The sequence below is a fragment of the Leptonychotes weddellii genome, chromosome 12 (assembly GCF_054177405.1).
Source record: "Leptonychotes weddellii isolate Sample4059 chromosome 12, ASM5417740v2, whole genome shotgun sequence".
Taxonomy (NCBI): domain Eukaryota; kingdom Metazoa; phylum Chordata; class Mammalia; order Carnivora; family Phocidae; genus Leptonychotes; species Leptonychotes weddellii.
In genome coordinates this window covers 64,722,631-64,739,149 of record NC_138380.1, presented here as the reverse complement: position 1 = coordinate 64,739,149, position 16,519 = coordinate 64,722,631, and the positions used below count along the sequence as shown (strand labels likewise).

Sequence of the window (16,519 nt, the reverse complement as noted above, 5' to 3'; positions counted from 1 at the left end):
GATGTGGGACTCGATCCCGGGACTCCAGGATCATGACCTGAGCCGAAGGCAGTCGCTTAACCAACTGAGCCACCCAGGCGCCCTAGCACAACATATTTAAAAAAAAATAAAGATAAGGGGCGCCTGGGTGGCTCAGTCTGTTAAGCGTCTGCCTTCAGCTCGTGATCCCAGGGTCCTGGGATCGAGCCCATGTTGGGCTCTCTGCTCGGCAGGGAGCCTGCTTCTCTTCCTCCCTCTGCAGCTCCCCCGGCTAGTTCTCTCTTTCTGTCAAATAAATAAATAAAATCTTTGAAAAAAAAAATGTAAGAAGAAACAATAATGACATCAAGTCATGGCTTGATCTAATATATATACACTAGGGGCGCCTGGGTGGCTCAGTTGGTTAAGCGACTGCCTTCGGCTCAGGTCATGATCCTGGAGTCCCTGGATCGAGTTCCGCATCGGGCTCCCTGCTCGGCATTGAGTCTGCTTCTCCCTCTGACCCTCCCCCCTCTCATGTGCTTTCTCTCATTCTCTCTCTCTCAAATAAATCAATAAAATCTTAAAAAAATAATAATAATATATATACACTATTATTTATAAAAGTTTTTTTTTTTTTTTTAAAGATTTTATTTAGTTATTTGACAGAGAGAGAGAGATAGTGAGAGCTGGAACACAAGCAGGGGGAGTGGGAGAGGGAGAAGCAGGCTTCCCGCGGAGCAGGGAGCCCGATGTGGGGCTCGATCCCAGGACCCTGGGACCATGACCTGAACCGAAGGCAGACGCTGAACAACTGAGCCACCCAGGTGCCCCTTATTTATAAAAGTTTTATGACTTAGTTTTATAACTAACCTCAAACCATGGTGCTTCTAGAAAAGTAAAAAAAAAAAAATGCAGAGACAGAGATCAGAGCCAATTACTTACAAGTATAAACATTCACAGCTAGAAGTAAAGTAAAACAAATGTGTCCTCATTCCAGTCTATGGATATATATGAAATGCTAGTGTATCTCAAGAAGCTGGAATCCACCACCTTACTTTCTTTCCCCCCTTCTATAGGCATTTCTGGGGATTGAGGAGTAAAATCCAAAACCACCAAGTGTTACAGGCTCCAGTGAACCAGCCCTTCCTTCTGGCTTTTGTGGATTGGAGCCAAATTTCCCCAAATGCCTCACCATCAGTGAATCTCCCTTCAGCATCTCCCATATGCCCTATTTGAAAAAAGTGATTCTGGGGGTGCCTGGGTGGCTCAGTCGTTAAGCGTCTGCCTTCGGCTCAGGTCATGATCCCAGGGTCCTGGGATCGAGCCCCACACTGGGCTCCCAGCTCAGCGGGGAGCCTGCTTCTCCCTCTCCCTCTGCCTGCTGCTCCCCCTGCTTGTACTCTCTCTCTCTCTCTGTCAAATGAAAAATTAAATATCTTTAAAAAAGAAAAGAGTGATTCTGGGAAAGTACAAAGCAGCTCCTGCCCACCAAGAAGCTATAATCCTGGGTGAGCCAGTCCACTTTGTTCCTATTCTTTGGGAGATAGTGCCTTAGGCACAATACACAGAGGATCCGCAGAAAATCCGGTAAAAGCTCACTCTGAAGCAAAGAGGCATTAAAAACACACAAGACTGTTCGGAGGCTGATGAAGACATCAAGGTTGGGAACAGGAAGCTGGTGTTTCCCACGGGGAAGGACCACATACTTGAAGCGAGCAGAACTTTAACTTGCTATGCAATCCTGGGCAAACTGTGCTATTTCCCTAGGTTTGTAGAGCAAGGCACCTAAATTAGTGATACCTAGGGTCGCTGTGGTGCTAAAGTTTTAAGATTCTACCAAAGATTTAGGGTGAGCAAAGGACTAATAGTAGGCCTATGGATTTGTCATTAGTGGCCTATTCTCATTATCAAAAATGTGCATGAACAAAATCAGTCTGTGTTCAAAACAAGTTAAAAAGATGTGATGTTCTTGGATACTGTTGTGGGAAACTGGAAATAGAATGCAATTTAGCCCCATTTATCAAAATTTTAAATATGCAGCCCCCTAGACTCTGCAATCCAATTTGTAATATTTTATTCCATATATATATATATACAAAGATGTTCAATGCATATTGTTTGTAATACATGGAAAGGTATCTCTGATATATTTTGTGGGGGGAGAAAACTGCAGAAAATGTGTATGTTCCCATTCTTTAAATCCTAAAGGTGTACTGAGATCCCAACATACAGTACATACTCATTCTAAGGCTGGGGTTAAAGAAAGAGAAAAACATTTTTTTACTCTCACTTGTAAAATATTTGTAATGAATGTGTATTACTTCTGTAGTTTAACATACTTAGAAGGGAATAAATTGGTGAATACAATAAAATGAAAACACAGACATAAGTCCTTTAGCTTTGGGGTTTACAACCTAAGCATATTAAATTCATAGCCAAGACAAAAATAGAAAAATAACAACTCTTTTGTTGGACAGTTTCAAGTATGACCCTGGAAGGTTAGAAGATTTGCCAGAAACAAATGAAGTTCAATAACAGTAAGTAAAACTCAATAATTCATAAAGCAAAAATAATTACATACAAAATTAGAGAACCTGGAAAGTGAGTAAAATAGAACACAAATTCAAGTAGGGAGCAGACCACAAGATAATGACTTAACAACAGTATATAGTTAACTTGAATATCCTGGACTGGTTACAGTAGCACACAAATTAGGTGTCATCTCACCTCCTTAAAAAAATTAATCTGAACATTTTCTTCCCATTGCTATATTATGTGACATTAGGAGAAAGTCATAGTCATCACATTTTGTACTTACCTGGTCCCCATTTGAGAGTCCAAGTTTCTGACCAACTTGTCTGTTAATTTCAGCCACATTTTCGCCTTGATCACTAAAATGCCTACCTTCCACCCAACTCAAGAATGCAGGCTGGTGACCCCAGGCTACTTCTATAGCTTGATTCTGTTTATTCAAGAAATAAGAAAGGGGGTAGGGAGAAGAAATAAGAAAGGAGGGGTGAGAGTTTTTATACGCTTTTCTGGATTCACATAAAAGATAAACTATTACTGGAACCCACACATAAAAAAAGAGTTCTACAGATGGATGGTAGCTCTCTGTTGTGCACATTAGAGCATTTAAAAAGCTATAAACAGGACACCTGGGTGGCTCAGATGGTTAAGCATCTGCCTTCGGCTCAGGTCATGATCCCGGGGTCCTGGGATTGAGTCCTGCGTCGGGCTCCCTGCTCTTTGGGAGCCTGCTTCTCCCTCTGCCTCTCTCTCTCTCTCATGAATAAATAAATAAAATCTTAAAAAAAAAAAAAAGCTATAAACAATGCTAATAACCAAAGCTGGTGATGCTATGGGTGAAACCAATACCCTTATTTTCTTATTATTTTTTAAAGATTTTATTTATTTGACAAAGAGAAACACAGTGAGAGAGGGAACACAAGCAGGGGGAGTGGGAGAGGGAGAAGCAGGCTTCCTGCCGAGCAGGGAGCCCGATGTGGGGCTCATGTGGGGCTCGATCCCAGGGATCATGACCTGTGCCGGAAGACGCTTAACAACTGAGCCACCCAGGCGCCCCTCCCTTGTTTTCTTATGATGCAAATTCATTCAACCACTCCAAAATTCAAAATGGCAATAGGTAGCCAATGAATTTACCTAAACTCTGAGCCATGTATATATATATATATATATACACACACACACATACTTATTCTGAATTAATGATTCGAAGAAGAAAACCACACCAGAACGTATCTCTGCAGTATTTTCTATAACAGTGAAAACTTAGGACTGTCTCAAATGTCTATTAACAGGAAAATTATTAAATGAGCTACAAATTTACTATTTTAGTAAAGCATGAGTCAATAAGTAGAAATATATGATCATTAAAAATGTAACAGTATTCGTTTATTAGAAGAGAATAAATGTACATGGTAAAAGCACAAAAATTACAAAAAATAAAAGAAGCTAGGTTCCTGTTCCCACAGGTAATTACTGTTAATAGTTTCTTATGTACATTTCCAGAAATTTTCTATTACACAGCTTCTTAAATAATTCTGAAAGTTTTACAACTATGGAATTATAAGTACAAAAATCAAAATATAAAAGGCATTCCCATTAAGATCAATTATATGAAATATGTTAAGTTTGTGACTAAGGACTTAAAAAACAATGTTTTCTATGATTAAAGAATTACAAACTCATTACCGAAACCTTAAAAAATATATAAACTTGGAAGAAAAAAGGAATTACTGATACTCCCTCCACAACAAGACAACCACATGAACAATTTTGTCTAGCTAATCCTGTTTTCTATGCAAAATTTTTTAAATAGTTGTATATTATAGTCAATGATTTAGTATCCTTTTCCCCACTTAGCACTGTATCATAAGCTTTTGCACACACATATCATTTTTTCAATAAAAAGTAAGGACTTCATTAATAGCCATCAAAACTTACCCATCTCAGAAGTTTTAGTATTTTGAAAGTCATTTATTTATATCAAAATAAATTCATTCATTTACATCAAACTTTACTACCTCAAAACTGATTATATAGGCTGCTGTTTCTTTAAATAGGAAAAATTTCAAAGGATGTTGGAGCCACTTCTGATGCAATATAACGTACTTTAAATTAGCCATGTTATTAAAATGTTATTAAAACTTTGTATAGAAGAAAGTCATCATGTATCACTTGTGTAATTTTTCCCACAATTCACAGGACAGTCCAACCGCTCAGGGTAACAAAACCCTTCCATCACGCACAGTGTGATAAAGTATACAGAGCCCTGGATTTGGAGTCAAATTCCAAATTAACTTGTCAGCTGTGTGTGAGCTGAGGTTACAAGGGTGAAGATGACCAACCGGCCATGTGCTTTCACACTCTTTCATCAGACTCTGTGGCATATAATTTCATGAGAAGAAACTTTCAAAACCAGAGATGTTAAATAAGGAAATACAAAATATGCCCTGAAATATCAAAGAGAAGGGTTCTACCAACTCACTGGAAAAGGGGAAAATCAACTTTATTAAATAGGAAAAATACTTCAGCTATTCATTTGGTCAAAACGTAGTAACCAGCTCCATAGTCATAACATATGTTCAGTTGGATTTAGTAAACTTTGCAGACTAATATGAGTCCATTTTCATGTAAAACCTTTCCCACCTGAACCACAGAACCTCAGATAAAGAGAAGAAACCAACAGACTGAAGAGAAAGGAGCCTGGGCTTCTCAGGAGGTCAATCAACAAAGACTGACCACCTGCTTCTGCCTATACCTGTGGTACTGGTATCACCTGGAGGGAACTTTCAGGTGGAATCACAGGTGGTCAGGCCTTAGGACCGGCCAGATCTGAGGCCTGGCTTCTCCCCTGCTAACACACAAAAAAATGACAAGTCTGCACCTGGCCATTTCTGGAGGGCGATTTAGGTTTATCTGTCTGCATTCAGTGTGGATGTGAATCCTTTCCCCCATTTCAGCAATCACAGCAAGCACTGAGCCCAGCATACAGACAAAATAACTGAATTAAAGCAACGGCTCTCAACTAGGGGCGATTTTTGTTCCCCAGGACACATCTGGCAACGTGTGGAGCCACGTGGAGACGTGTTTTTTTTTTTTGCTATCACTACTGAAAAGGAGTTGTGTTACTGGCATCTAGTGGACAAAGATCAGAGATCCTGTTAAATATCTTACAATACCCACCACAGTCCCCCACAACAAAAAATTATCCAGCCTAAAGTGCCAAGGTTAAAAAATCCTGAGTTAAAGCATCTACTGGGTATCCAGTCCTGAAATAAGGACTTGGATAAGCAAAAGACGATACTTGAAACACAGAGTACAAGTGAGATGTGTCACATAAACACAACAGTGAAGTTTTGAAAAGGAGACAAATGTGAACAACCCAGAATTTGAAAGCTAGGCAGAGGAGGTAAGATTATGCTCAGCTTTTGAAGGCACGAAATGAAGAAAAACGTTTTGGGGAGAAAGAATAGCATGAGTAAGAGTACAGAAGTAGGAAGGAGCTGGGTTATGAAAGAACAGTGAGAAGACCAGTCTGGATGCTGCAGAGTAAGAGACAAGAGGACAAATTACCTGGAAATGGTACCCACCTAGGAGGGCTAGTTTCCTAACATGTGAAAGTACAGAAATGATCTAGAAACCGCAGGTCCCTTTCGCCATCAACATTCTATGATTCTGTAACAGTAGGTCTCAATTCTTGTGCATCCAAGTAGCCCAAAGATATTTTTTAAATTACAGATGCCTGAAGCTCACTCCCCAAGATTCTGATTCAATAAGTCTGAGAAAGGACCAGAACATTCGTATTTTGAAAAGCTTAAAGGTAAATCTGACACAGGCCAGGAAACTATTCTCCTGACCCTCTTCCCATTACAGCATTATAGGTATTACGTACTCCATGCTTCAGCCCAAATAAAACAATTCAACACATTAACTCCCAACTCATGACTTCCTGCTTTAATAATTACCTATGCCCTCTAAACCAATAATGCTAGGGGAAAAATAATCTAGAAAAATAGTTCCAGAAAAGTAAGGTGGAAAGGTGGGATACTTAAAATTAATGTAAACTCTTAAATATGCACTCCTGCATGATTAGCCAGTGGTGGGTACCATGCATCCAGGATTTCAAATATTCTATCCCTTTGCCTGCATAAGCATACTCAAACTCAGAGACTATGTGCTTCTATTTCTAGTTATGAAAGCGCAGATGCTGTATCTCTTTTAATAATTAATTAGAAGGGTAACGGCAGGGGTTCAAGTATCCTACGTATGTACTTCCAAATATGCGTAATTCTGCACATTTTTGGTACACCTCGGAACTGTTCCAAGCATCAGCGACACAGGGAAGAACCTTATTTTATTAACCTACCCCGCTCGGGGGAGACGGTGCTCAGTCCCTGTTAACGTACCCTGTTAACCTACTGGGACTCTGCAAACCAAATCTGCCCCTCCCTCTGGAGGCCGGGACGGCAGCCGTGCAAGCACCTGGAAATCACTAGCAAGAAAAACATTTTTTTTTAATTAAAAAAAAAATTAGCGAATTTCCAGGAGCTTTTCCAAACTGGAGAAATATTTCTGAATGCAGACGTAGAATATTAGGATGCTTGAAAGCCCAGTCTCACCGAGTGAAAACACCTGAAAACAGGGCAAGTTAAAGGCCCAAGGCTGCACTAAACGTGGTGTGGGCTGCAGAGCCTGCCCCCGCCGGCCTTGCCCTCGAGCGGCCCTCAGTCTGGCCTCTGAACGGCTCGGTGGCGACGAAAGGCAGCCCGTGCCACGCCTCCCAGAGACGTGAGGGCCGCCGCGTCCCTAAAAAGTCTTGGCTCCGTCCGACCCCAGGCTGCCAACCAGGTGTCCCGAGTCTGGGCTGGGAGCCCCCGTCCAGGGCCGGTGCGTTACCTGCAGCAGGTGCAGCTGGGCCACGAGGCGCCGCGGCAAGTGGAGGAAGCAGTCGCGAGCGTTGGTGAAGACCACGGTTACCGCTACCCCACCACCCTCCGCACCCGCTAGGCGATCGCTGCCCCACATTGTGGACGAGCGAGGAGCAGCCCCCAGCCGTCCACTCAAGCGGACGGGGGCCACTGGGCAGACCGAGGGCGTCGGAGCCAGAGAAGATCGATCGGCCCCGCCCCCCTCGCCGCGCGCCCCCGGACGAGGAGGGGCGAGCAAGCTGCTCCAGCTCTCCGAGGTCTCTCCGCCAGGCCGCTGGAGGGCGGCACCTCGTTCACCGAAGACTCACTCACAGGAAACGATGCCCGACGCTGTCGATTCTCCAGCCAATCCCGGCACGCCTTGACCCATCTTCCTCTCTTACTGGGTGAACAGGAACGCGGCGAGCCGGATGTTGTCATTTTTGCAAGGGCCAAAATAGGCAAGATGGCGTCGAGCGGCGGGGAGCTTGGAGGCGTATTTGACCACCACGTCCAGAGGGCTGTATGCGACACGCGGGCCAAGTATCGGGAGGGGCGGCGGCCTCGTGCTGTCAAGGTAAAGTGATTTTGGTTTCATTCGCTATTCCTGATAGCTTTTTCTTAGCTCTAGCTCCACATGCCCAGTTTATGTAAATAGAGGCTTGAAGGGCTGCGGTCCTGTCCATCAGTCATTGGAGATGGGTATGAGAAACCGGTACTCAGTGACCAAAGATTCTCACGAACCCTTTGGTCAACTGCTATAACGTCAGCTCCGGAAGGACAGGGCTTTGTTTTAGTCATTGTATCTTCCGTGTTTACAGTGGTGCTTGGCGCATGGTAAGCACTCAGTGTATCTTTGTTCTCTCTCTCTAGTAACTTCTTCTGAGCCAACTTCTGCAAAATATGTCGACTGAAGATAGTCTGTGTTTTAATTAGAGGCCCTCACACGGAGGGGTGAATTTATTCTTTATTTTTTCTGCAGACCGGCTGAACGGAACGTTTCTTCTTTTCAGAGCTTTTAAGTTTTTAATTTTAATTCCAGTATAGTTAACATACAGTGTTATATTAGTTTCAGGTACAGTGTAATGATTCAGCAGTTCTGTACATTACTTAGTGCTCAGCATAAGTGTAGTCTTTAATCCCCAGAGCTTTTTTTTTTTAATAGAAGATATGTCTTACAATTATCATATGGTTTCACTTATTTGTGGAACATAAGGAATAGCATGGAGGACATTAGGAGAAGGAAGGGAAAAACGAAGGGGGTGAAATCAGAGGGCAAGACGAACCGTGAGAGACTATGGACTCCGGAAACAAACTGAGGGTTTTAGAGGGGAGGGAGGTGGGGCGATGGGTTAGCCCGGTGATGGGTATTAAGGAGGGCACGTATTACATGGAGCACTGGGTGTTATATGCAAACAATGAATCATGGAACACTACATCAAAAACTAATGATGTAATATATGGTGACTAACATAACATAATAAAAAATTATTTAAAAAAAGATATGTCTTAGGTTTATTCGGAAAATACATTTTTATGTGTTTGCATTTCTTTTAGGTATATACAATCAATTTGGAATCTCGGTACTTGTTAATACAAGGAGTTCCTGCAGTGGGAGCAATGAAGGAATTAGTTGAGCGATTTGCTCTATATGGTGCAATTGAACAGTATAATCCTCTAGATGAATACCCAGCAGAAGACTTTACAGAAGTTTATCTTATTAAATTTATGAATTTACAAAGTGCAAGGTAATGTGCAAGTTAAGCATAAGTTTCATTTCCTCCATTCCCATTGCTATCACTTTGGTCCCAGTTGTCCCTCATTCATACCTGAATTACTCAATAACCTAACATGGCCCTGTATTATTTTTATCTTACTCCAGTCTCAAATGTCATTCCCATGCTTAACAGCCTTTGGTCATGTATTGTGGTAGATTAAAAAATGGGTTTGGGGTAAGTTTTCGAATTCCACTGCTTACTAAAATCACGACTTTGGACAAGTTATTTAACCTCAATAAGCCTGTTTTTTCTATTCTATGAAATCTGTATGGTGAAAGAACCTATCTTGGGGGTTGTGTGGGGATGGTATGAGATAACCCATGTAAAGGGGCTAAATGTAGTGCTTCCTATGTTCAGAATGCAGTAAACATTAGCTATTGAAGTTCTTAATGTTATGCACCTTTGTGAATTGACCTAACCTTTTCCAGCTTTCTGTATAACAAATTCTCTGCTTCAGTAAGGCTGAACCATGAAACGCCTTATCTAGTTTTATGTTGACCCTATGCTTGTCACTAATCTGATCCAAGACCCATCCTTCTTTGGCTATTACCATTCATATTTTCTTTTTCTCTCTTTTTTAAGATTTTATTTTTTTTTTTAAAGATTTTATTTATTTTTTGACAGAGACAGACACAGCGAGAGAGGGAACACAAGCAGGGGGAGTGGGAGAGGGAGAAGCAGGCTTCCTGCAGAGCAGGGAGCGCGATGCGGGGCTCGATCCCAGGACCCTGGGATCATGACCTGAACCGAAGGCAGACGCCTAACGACTGAGCCACCCAGGCACCCCTTTAAGATTTTATTTTTAAGTAATCTCTACACCCAACGTGGGGCTCCAACTTACAACCCCGAAATCAGGAATTGCATGGCCTACCGACATAGCCAGCCAGGCGCCCCACCATTTATATTGTCTTTCTGTACTACAAATAGCACTTGCAGTCTGCCACTTGATTTTATGGGGTCATGTATTGTTCTCAGTTTGCTGTCATATGTAATCTCACTTTCCTTAACCAACTTGCCTGCCCCTCACGGGGCATATTTTCTAGAGCTTTTGCATCTCCCACAGCACGTAGTACAGTAGGCTGTGGAGTTCAACATCTCAGTTTGAATCATAGCTCCACAAACTAGTGTGAGCATGTTATAAATCTCCCTAGGCCTCAGTGTCATCATATGGTTTTTATGAAATGTTAATTCACTTAGGGCACTACCTGGTGCGTGGTAAAATCTCAGTAAGTATTTTTATCATTATCCCTGGGCACAAAAGTACTTAAGTATTTATTGTAGTATAAGGCCTGGCCACTTATATATATTTAATAAGTATTTGTTGAATATCATCTTCTAACTTTCTCATTGATTAATTATGTATTCAGTATTTACTTAATTATTAAAGATTTTACGATTACAGTATTATTTTTATTAATTTTTATGTATGAATCCCATTGTGCCAAAAAGGCTAAATTGGGTATGAGCTAACTCTTAAGGGCCATTTAACACAGAGAGATCTCTATTTCATGACCACAGATTGTGTACCTCAGGTTAACTGCTGGCTCCTAAGCTAATTAAAGGGAGTCTGGTTATGTGTGGATGACTTAGCTCAAAACCTGTTCGCACTGTAGGGAGAGGGGATGAAAGGCGCGAAGAGTGCACACCACATCAGTAGAGTCAGTTCCATCCACAGGTAGAACATCTTAACTGCCAAACAATAGGATGTAGGTACACATAGCAAAACCTGAACTTTGCTCTTTAGATCAATGCATTGTATACTAGTTCAGCTTTCATCCTAAGTAAATCAGGATTAATAAACCATGCTATCATGTATTTCTGTTTAGGACAGCCAAGAGAAAAATGGATGAACAGAGTTTCTTTGGTGGATTGCTTCATGTGTGCTATGCTCCAGAATTTGAAACAGTTGAAGAAACTAGAAAAAAATTACAGGAGAGAAAGGCTTATATAGCAAGAACTACTAAAAATAAAGGTATGGAAAGCCAGTTACTAAACACCTCCTATGTGTCAGGCACTCTGCTAGGTATATCATCATGGAGCTCCCAGTCTAGTGGGAAGAGAGGCAGATAAATGATCACAATATTCAGTAACTGTAAACTGCAGGATTCTGTGCAGCACTCTTAAGTAATCTGGGCTGGAAAGGGAGAGATGTTGGTTTGTGGAAGAGTTCCTACAGGATGAGAAAGATGGCCACTGAGTTTTGAAGGATAAGTAGACATTACTCAGAAGGGGAGAGGAAGTGAGGGGAAGGTAGGCCAAGTGACGTGAATAAATGAGCATCATGTGTTTGAAAGAACATGAATAGTACAGGATAACCACAACACAAGGGCTACATGTGAGAAATAAGACTAGAAAAGAGGACAGGAACTGAATCATGAAGGGCCTTGTATCCCATGCTAAGGAATTAAGGCTTGACGTAAAGGCAGTGAGAAACAATTACGATTTATTTGCAGACTAGTTACCAGCTGCCAATCTAAAACTGCTAAATTTGGAAAAATTCTACTTTTTACCAGCAGCTGGCCATGTGCCCCATATTCCCAGCTGAGTTTCCCTAGACACAAATTCCAGGTGCCTGGAATAGGGTCATGGGATCTGGTACAAGGATTGTAGGAACAGAGCACTCAGAATTGGACTAAAATAATGTACGTGGTCTGAAATCTGAGTAATACTGGAGGCTCAGATTGTCAACCTTCTGCCCTTTAGTTGAAAGACAGAGTCAGTGTCCATATAGTTATTGACTATGACGATTTTATGACTGATTGGGGAAGGGTGTGTGGCAGAGGTGAAGAGAGAAATAAGGTGGGAAGACTTTTGGAAAACTTACCTGAAAATTTGGCAAGAGAGCTGTTGAGAGTCCCTCGTCATTAGTAGACATTGAACATTAACCTGTGGGATATGTGAATAGCTCCAGGAAAGCTTTTATGGTTGTGTAACAAATAAAATAACAAAATATGGGTCCAGCATACTTGCCGCCTTTAAAAACTAACAAACACAAACTAAGCAGTATGATATATTCATATAGTAGAATACTCCAAAGCTGTGAAAAAAAAAAAAGCATTTAATGTAATGACCTAGAAAAAAGCCTGTAAGATCTACAGTTAAGTGGAAAACGCAAAGGCACAGAGAAATGGATATTATGGGAGAAAAAGAGGAGTAGGTGGGAGGAGGAAAAGTAAGACATACTGGGCAGATAAATAAGAAAGTAGGGATTACTTATGGAGGAGTGGAAACCAGGCATATGGGGAGCAAAGAAAGCAAAGCCTGACACTAATAAACCCTTTATCCTTTTTAGCTTTTAAACACATGAAGGTATTGCCAGCTCAAGAAATAAATTTTTGAGGGTAGCATTTGTTAACGTTTTAAAGTAATGTTTGTTCTTAAAATTACACATTTCTGAATGATGGAAACAATAAATGAACTATTTTTTTTTCCTCTTCTCTCACCTTTTAAATTGTAATATAAAGATCATTACATGACAAAGAAGAAAATGGTTACAGAGCTTAAAGACACAAAAGATTTTAGACAGGACTTCCATTCAGGGACATCTGGATTTTGTGCAACCACGCAGAACACTTCTACTGGCAACTCAGATCCTTGTCTTCCTTATTCTTGTGAATTGCCTTTATGTTATTTTTCCTCAAAATGTGCATGTTCATCAGGGGAGCATATGGACAGGGAATCAAACTTCTCTCGGGATGGTAGAAACCATGCTGAAACAGTGGAACATTGTATGTACAATGACTCTTCGCAGAAGATACAAATGAAACCTTTTAAAAATTCGTTGGCTTGCCCTGGTGCACAGAAGGCTGTTACTTCTTCAGAGGCAGTGGACAGATTTATGCCTAGGACAACACAGCTGCAGGAGCGGAAAAGAAGAAGAGAAGATGACCGTAAAATTGGAACTTTTCTCGAAACGAGCACGAGTAGTAATGAGGTTATGATTGGGCCTCTGTTACCAGACATACCTAAAGTGGACATGCATGACGACTCGTTGAATACAACAGCGAATTTAATTCGGAATAAACTTCAAGAGGTAAGATCATTTTTAAAAAACTGTTTTAAAGGGGGCGCCTGGGTGACTCAGTCGGTTAAGCGTCTGCCTTCGGCTCAGGTCATGATCCCAGGGTCCTGGGATCGAGCCCCGCGTCGGGCTCCCTGCTCGGCGGGAAGCCTGCTTCTCCCTCTCCCACTCCCCCTGCTTGTGTTCCCTCTCTCGCTGTGTCTCTCTCTGTCAAATAAATAAATAAAATCTTTTAAAAAAAAAAACAAAACAACTGTTTTAAGGGCGCCTGAGTGGCTCAGTCGCTTAAGCATCTGCCTTCGGCTCAGGTCATGATCCCAGGGCCCTGGGATTGAGCCCCGCATCGGACTCCTTGCTCAGCGGGAGCCTGCTTCTCCCTCTCCCTGCCTATCTGTCTGCTTGTGATCTCTCTCTCTCTGTCAAATAAACAAAATCTTGAAAAACAAAAAAACAAAAACTGTTTTAAGAGACCGTTTGGTCATAGGACTAACAGCTAAATGGAGATTTGTGGCAACTAAAGTATTGTCATTAATTTTCTTCATTTTCAGTTTTTTGATTTTTCTTTTAAAGATTTATTTATTTATTTATTTATTTGACAGAGAGAGAGAGACAGCAAAAGAGGGAACATAAGCAGGGGGAGTGAGAGAGGGAGGAGCAGGCTTCCCGTTGAGCAGGGAGCCCAATGTGGGGCTCGATCCCAGGACCCTGGGATCATGACCTGAGCCGAAGGCAGACGCTTAACGACTGAGCCACCCAGGCGCCTCGTTGATGTGTTTTTCTACAGTTCTCTGTTGAAGTAACTGAATCTAACAGAAATGTATGTGCTTTGATGTCATTAATCCTTGCTTTAAACAATGAACATAACATATTTTATATCATTCTATATCTAAAATAAAAAGCAGTGGTTTTAGTCAGTGAGGTCAGCCTGTGAGAGTGGAGCCCAGGCCCTCCCTTTTTAAAGCTCTCCAGATGGTTCTATTATGAGCTAAAGTACAGAACTATTGTGTTGAAGGAAAATTATTACAACTTATTTCTCTCAAGTTCAAAGTTATTACAAATTACATCAAATTAAAATGCTTTTTGCTTCTTTGATAAAAATAGCCATAGAATAAGGTGAGATTTCTAAAGACTAGGCCCTAAGGTCTGCATTTCAAAATGTCAACTTCTTAAATAGATTACAGTTTCATTGTGCTACTTAAGTAATAATTTCTTTACATGTTATTTATGTAATCATTTGCCATTTTCTAAGCACAAATGAAAGAAAGCTAACATTTGAATTAGCTTTTGAAAGATACCTTTTTATGGGGCAAGCCTTTTAGAAATCTAATTGAGGGAGAAAGACCATTCTCCTAAACTTTAACTCTGAGGTTCAGAAAGTGCTTTTCATGCAGTTGTATATGTATTTTACAGTGTGATGAAGGGAGTCTAAGGTGGCTTAATTTATGTGTTGTTTTGTTACCTGAAAATTATCTGATTAAGGGTGAGGGCTTATTTTATAATAATAAAAATCTGTGAACACAATTTCCATGCTTAAACCTCTTTAATTTTTTTAGTTTGTGCTGGCCCCCTTCCTTCCTTCAGATATAGTTGAACTGAGGCGTAGATGCAGATACATAGCTCTCTTAGCCAGAGCTGACTATATTTTCAAGAAAAAAGTTGTTAGGGGACATCTAGGTGGCTCAGTTGGTTAGCGTCTGCCTTCAGCTCAGGTCCCAGGGTCCTGGAATCGAGTCCTGCATGGGGCTCCGTGCTCCGTGGGGAGCCTGCTTTTCCCTCTGCCTGCGCGCTTGCCCACACTCTTTCACTCTCACACGTGCTCTTTCTCTCCCTGACAAATAAATAAAAAAATCTCAGGGGAAAAGAAAAAAGTTGTTAGGTCCAAATCCTAGATAAGGAAACAGTAGAACAACAAAATTGAGAAAAACTAACTACAACTTACTACAGTTTCTAATAATTGTACATCTAAATGAAGACTGTCATACTCTGCTTTAACTCATTGTCCACTCTTTTTCTGATGGTGTGTTTGGTTTCCCTTCCCTAGGAAATTGAGTATTATACCATTTTCTGCTTATTTCTCCAAATTTCTCATCTCCCCCCAAGGCTCCATGTCTCTTAAATACATCAGATGTTATTAGTGTTTTGAGTTATGCAGAATCAGGATGTCTATCTGTATCCATCAGATAGCAAGTGACTTCAGATATATAAAGGATTGTTAACGTAGAGTATGTATTTACATTTCCCTCTTCCAATTTTTTTTCTTCTAAATGGCTTTAGAAATTTTACTCTCATCAGTGTTTGGACAGAAAACTGTGCCTAGATCGTAGGCTATACCCTAAAATTGGGCTCACTCTGCCTCAAACGTGAGGGCGAGAATTGGACTACTAGATGTATATCCTACCTCTTCTTTTTATTTATTTATTTTTTATTATTATTTTTATTTTTGTATTTTTAGAATTTTTTTTTATTAGTTATATCCTACCTCTTCTAATAGTTTAGTTTACTTATTCTTGTACTATAAAAGCTAATTTTGGTGGTTCTCTTTTTTTTAAAACTAGGTCATTTCATCTGTGCCAAAACCTCCAGAAGACAAGCTGGAAGATGTGCATACAAGTCGTCCATTAAAGCAAAGAAGAAGAATATAGACTGTCAGCAGCAAATTCTGTTTTTTTACAGCACTCTTTATTTTTTATTTTTAGCCTATCATTTTAATTGTTGAAGAGATTCTACTGCTGGTATTTTTTAATGCACTCCTCTTTGTAATATCATTCAAGCTACTTACCTAATAAAATTTCATTTTTTAAAATTAGTTTATCGTGGACAAAATACATGCCAGCCAAATATGTTCCTTAAAAAAAGAAAACTAAACTTTTCCAGGAGCTCTACTCAGTGACTTTGGTTACATCTTTTTGGCTAGAAGTGGGCTCATGGCCGTTGCTAAACTGGGGAGGTCTGGCATTGTGAATGTTAACGTTTCCAACTTCTGTGGATGAGGAAGCAAGAGAAAAGAGGGTTGTGAAAGGCTTATTCACAGTATTTGCCACAAGAACCAAGCTTGTTGGCTAACTTAAAAAATAAAATTAGGGGCGCCTGGGTGGCTCAGTCGTTAAGCATCTGCCTTTGGCTCAGGTCATGGTCCCGGGATCCTGGGATCAAGCCCCGCATCGGGCTCCCTGCTAAGTGGGAAGCCTGCTTCTCCCTCTGCCTGCCGCTCCCCCTGCTTGTGTTCCCTCTCTCACTGTGTCTCTTATCTATCTGTCAAATAAATAAAATCTTTAAAAAAAAAAATTAGTTTATCATTACTTATTATAGGTGTTATTTTGATCATA

The 16,519-nt window shown here is 40.8% G+C and overlaps 3 protein-coding genes across 6 annotated transcripts in view; 1 reads left to right on the top strand and 2 right to left on the bottom strand.

The window, feature by feature from the left end:
- PEX1 (peroxisomal biogenesis factor 1) overlaps positions 1 to 7,619 on the bottom strand; it is a 32,573-nt gene extending 24,954 nt beyond the window's left edge. Inside the window, exons 1-2 of the mRNA XM_081799694.1 lie at positions 7,384 to 7,619; positions 2,713 to 2,923 (exon numbers count right to left, since the gene is read on the bottom strand). Coding sequence (XP_081655820.1) covers positions 2,713 to 2,923; positions 7,384 to 7,512 — 340 coding nt within the window. The 5' untranslated portion in view covers positions 7,513 to 7,619. The remainder of the gene's footprint in view (positions 1 to 2,712; positions 2,924 to 7,383) is intronic.
- Positions 7,620 to 7,819: 200 nt separating this feature from the next.
- RBM48 (RNA binding motif protein 48) lies at positions 7,820 to 16,478 on the top strand. The gene is made up of 5 exons (XM_006732656.2): positions 7,820 to 7,971; positions 8,952 to 9,142; positions 10,999 to 11,144; positions 12,637 to 13,205; positions 15,749 to 16,478. The coding sequence occupies exons 1-5, from the start codon at positions 7,861 to 7,863 to the stop codon at positions 15,833 to 15,835; spliced, it is 1,104 nt and encodes a 367-aa protein (XP_006732719.1). The 5' UTR covers positions 7,820 to 7,860; the 3' UTR covers positions 15,836 to 16,478.
- The window catches only part of LOC102737968 (calaxin-like), an 18,543-nt gene continuing 13,161 nt past the window's right edge, over positions 11,138 to 16,519 (bottom strand). The window contains exon 5 of one of the 4 annotated variants that reach the window (XM_081800547.1): positions 11,138 to 12,209. In XM_081800547.1, the coding sequence (XP_081656673.1) occupies positions 12,054 to 12,209 (156 nt within the window). In that variant the 3' untranslated portion in view covers positions 11,138 to 12,053. Of the gene's footprint in view, positions 12,210 to 12,913; positions 13,029 to 13,951; positions 15,043 to 16,519 lie in introns of those variants that run through there. The other 3 variants (XM_031027397.2, XM_081800548.1, XM_081800549.1) reach the window with 3 other exon arrangements.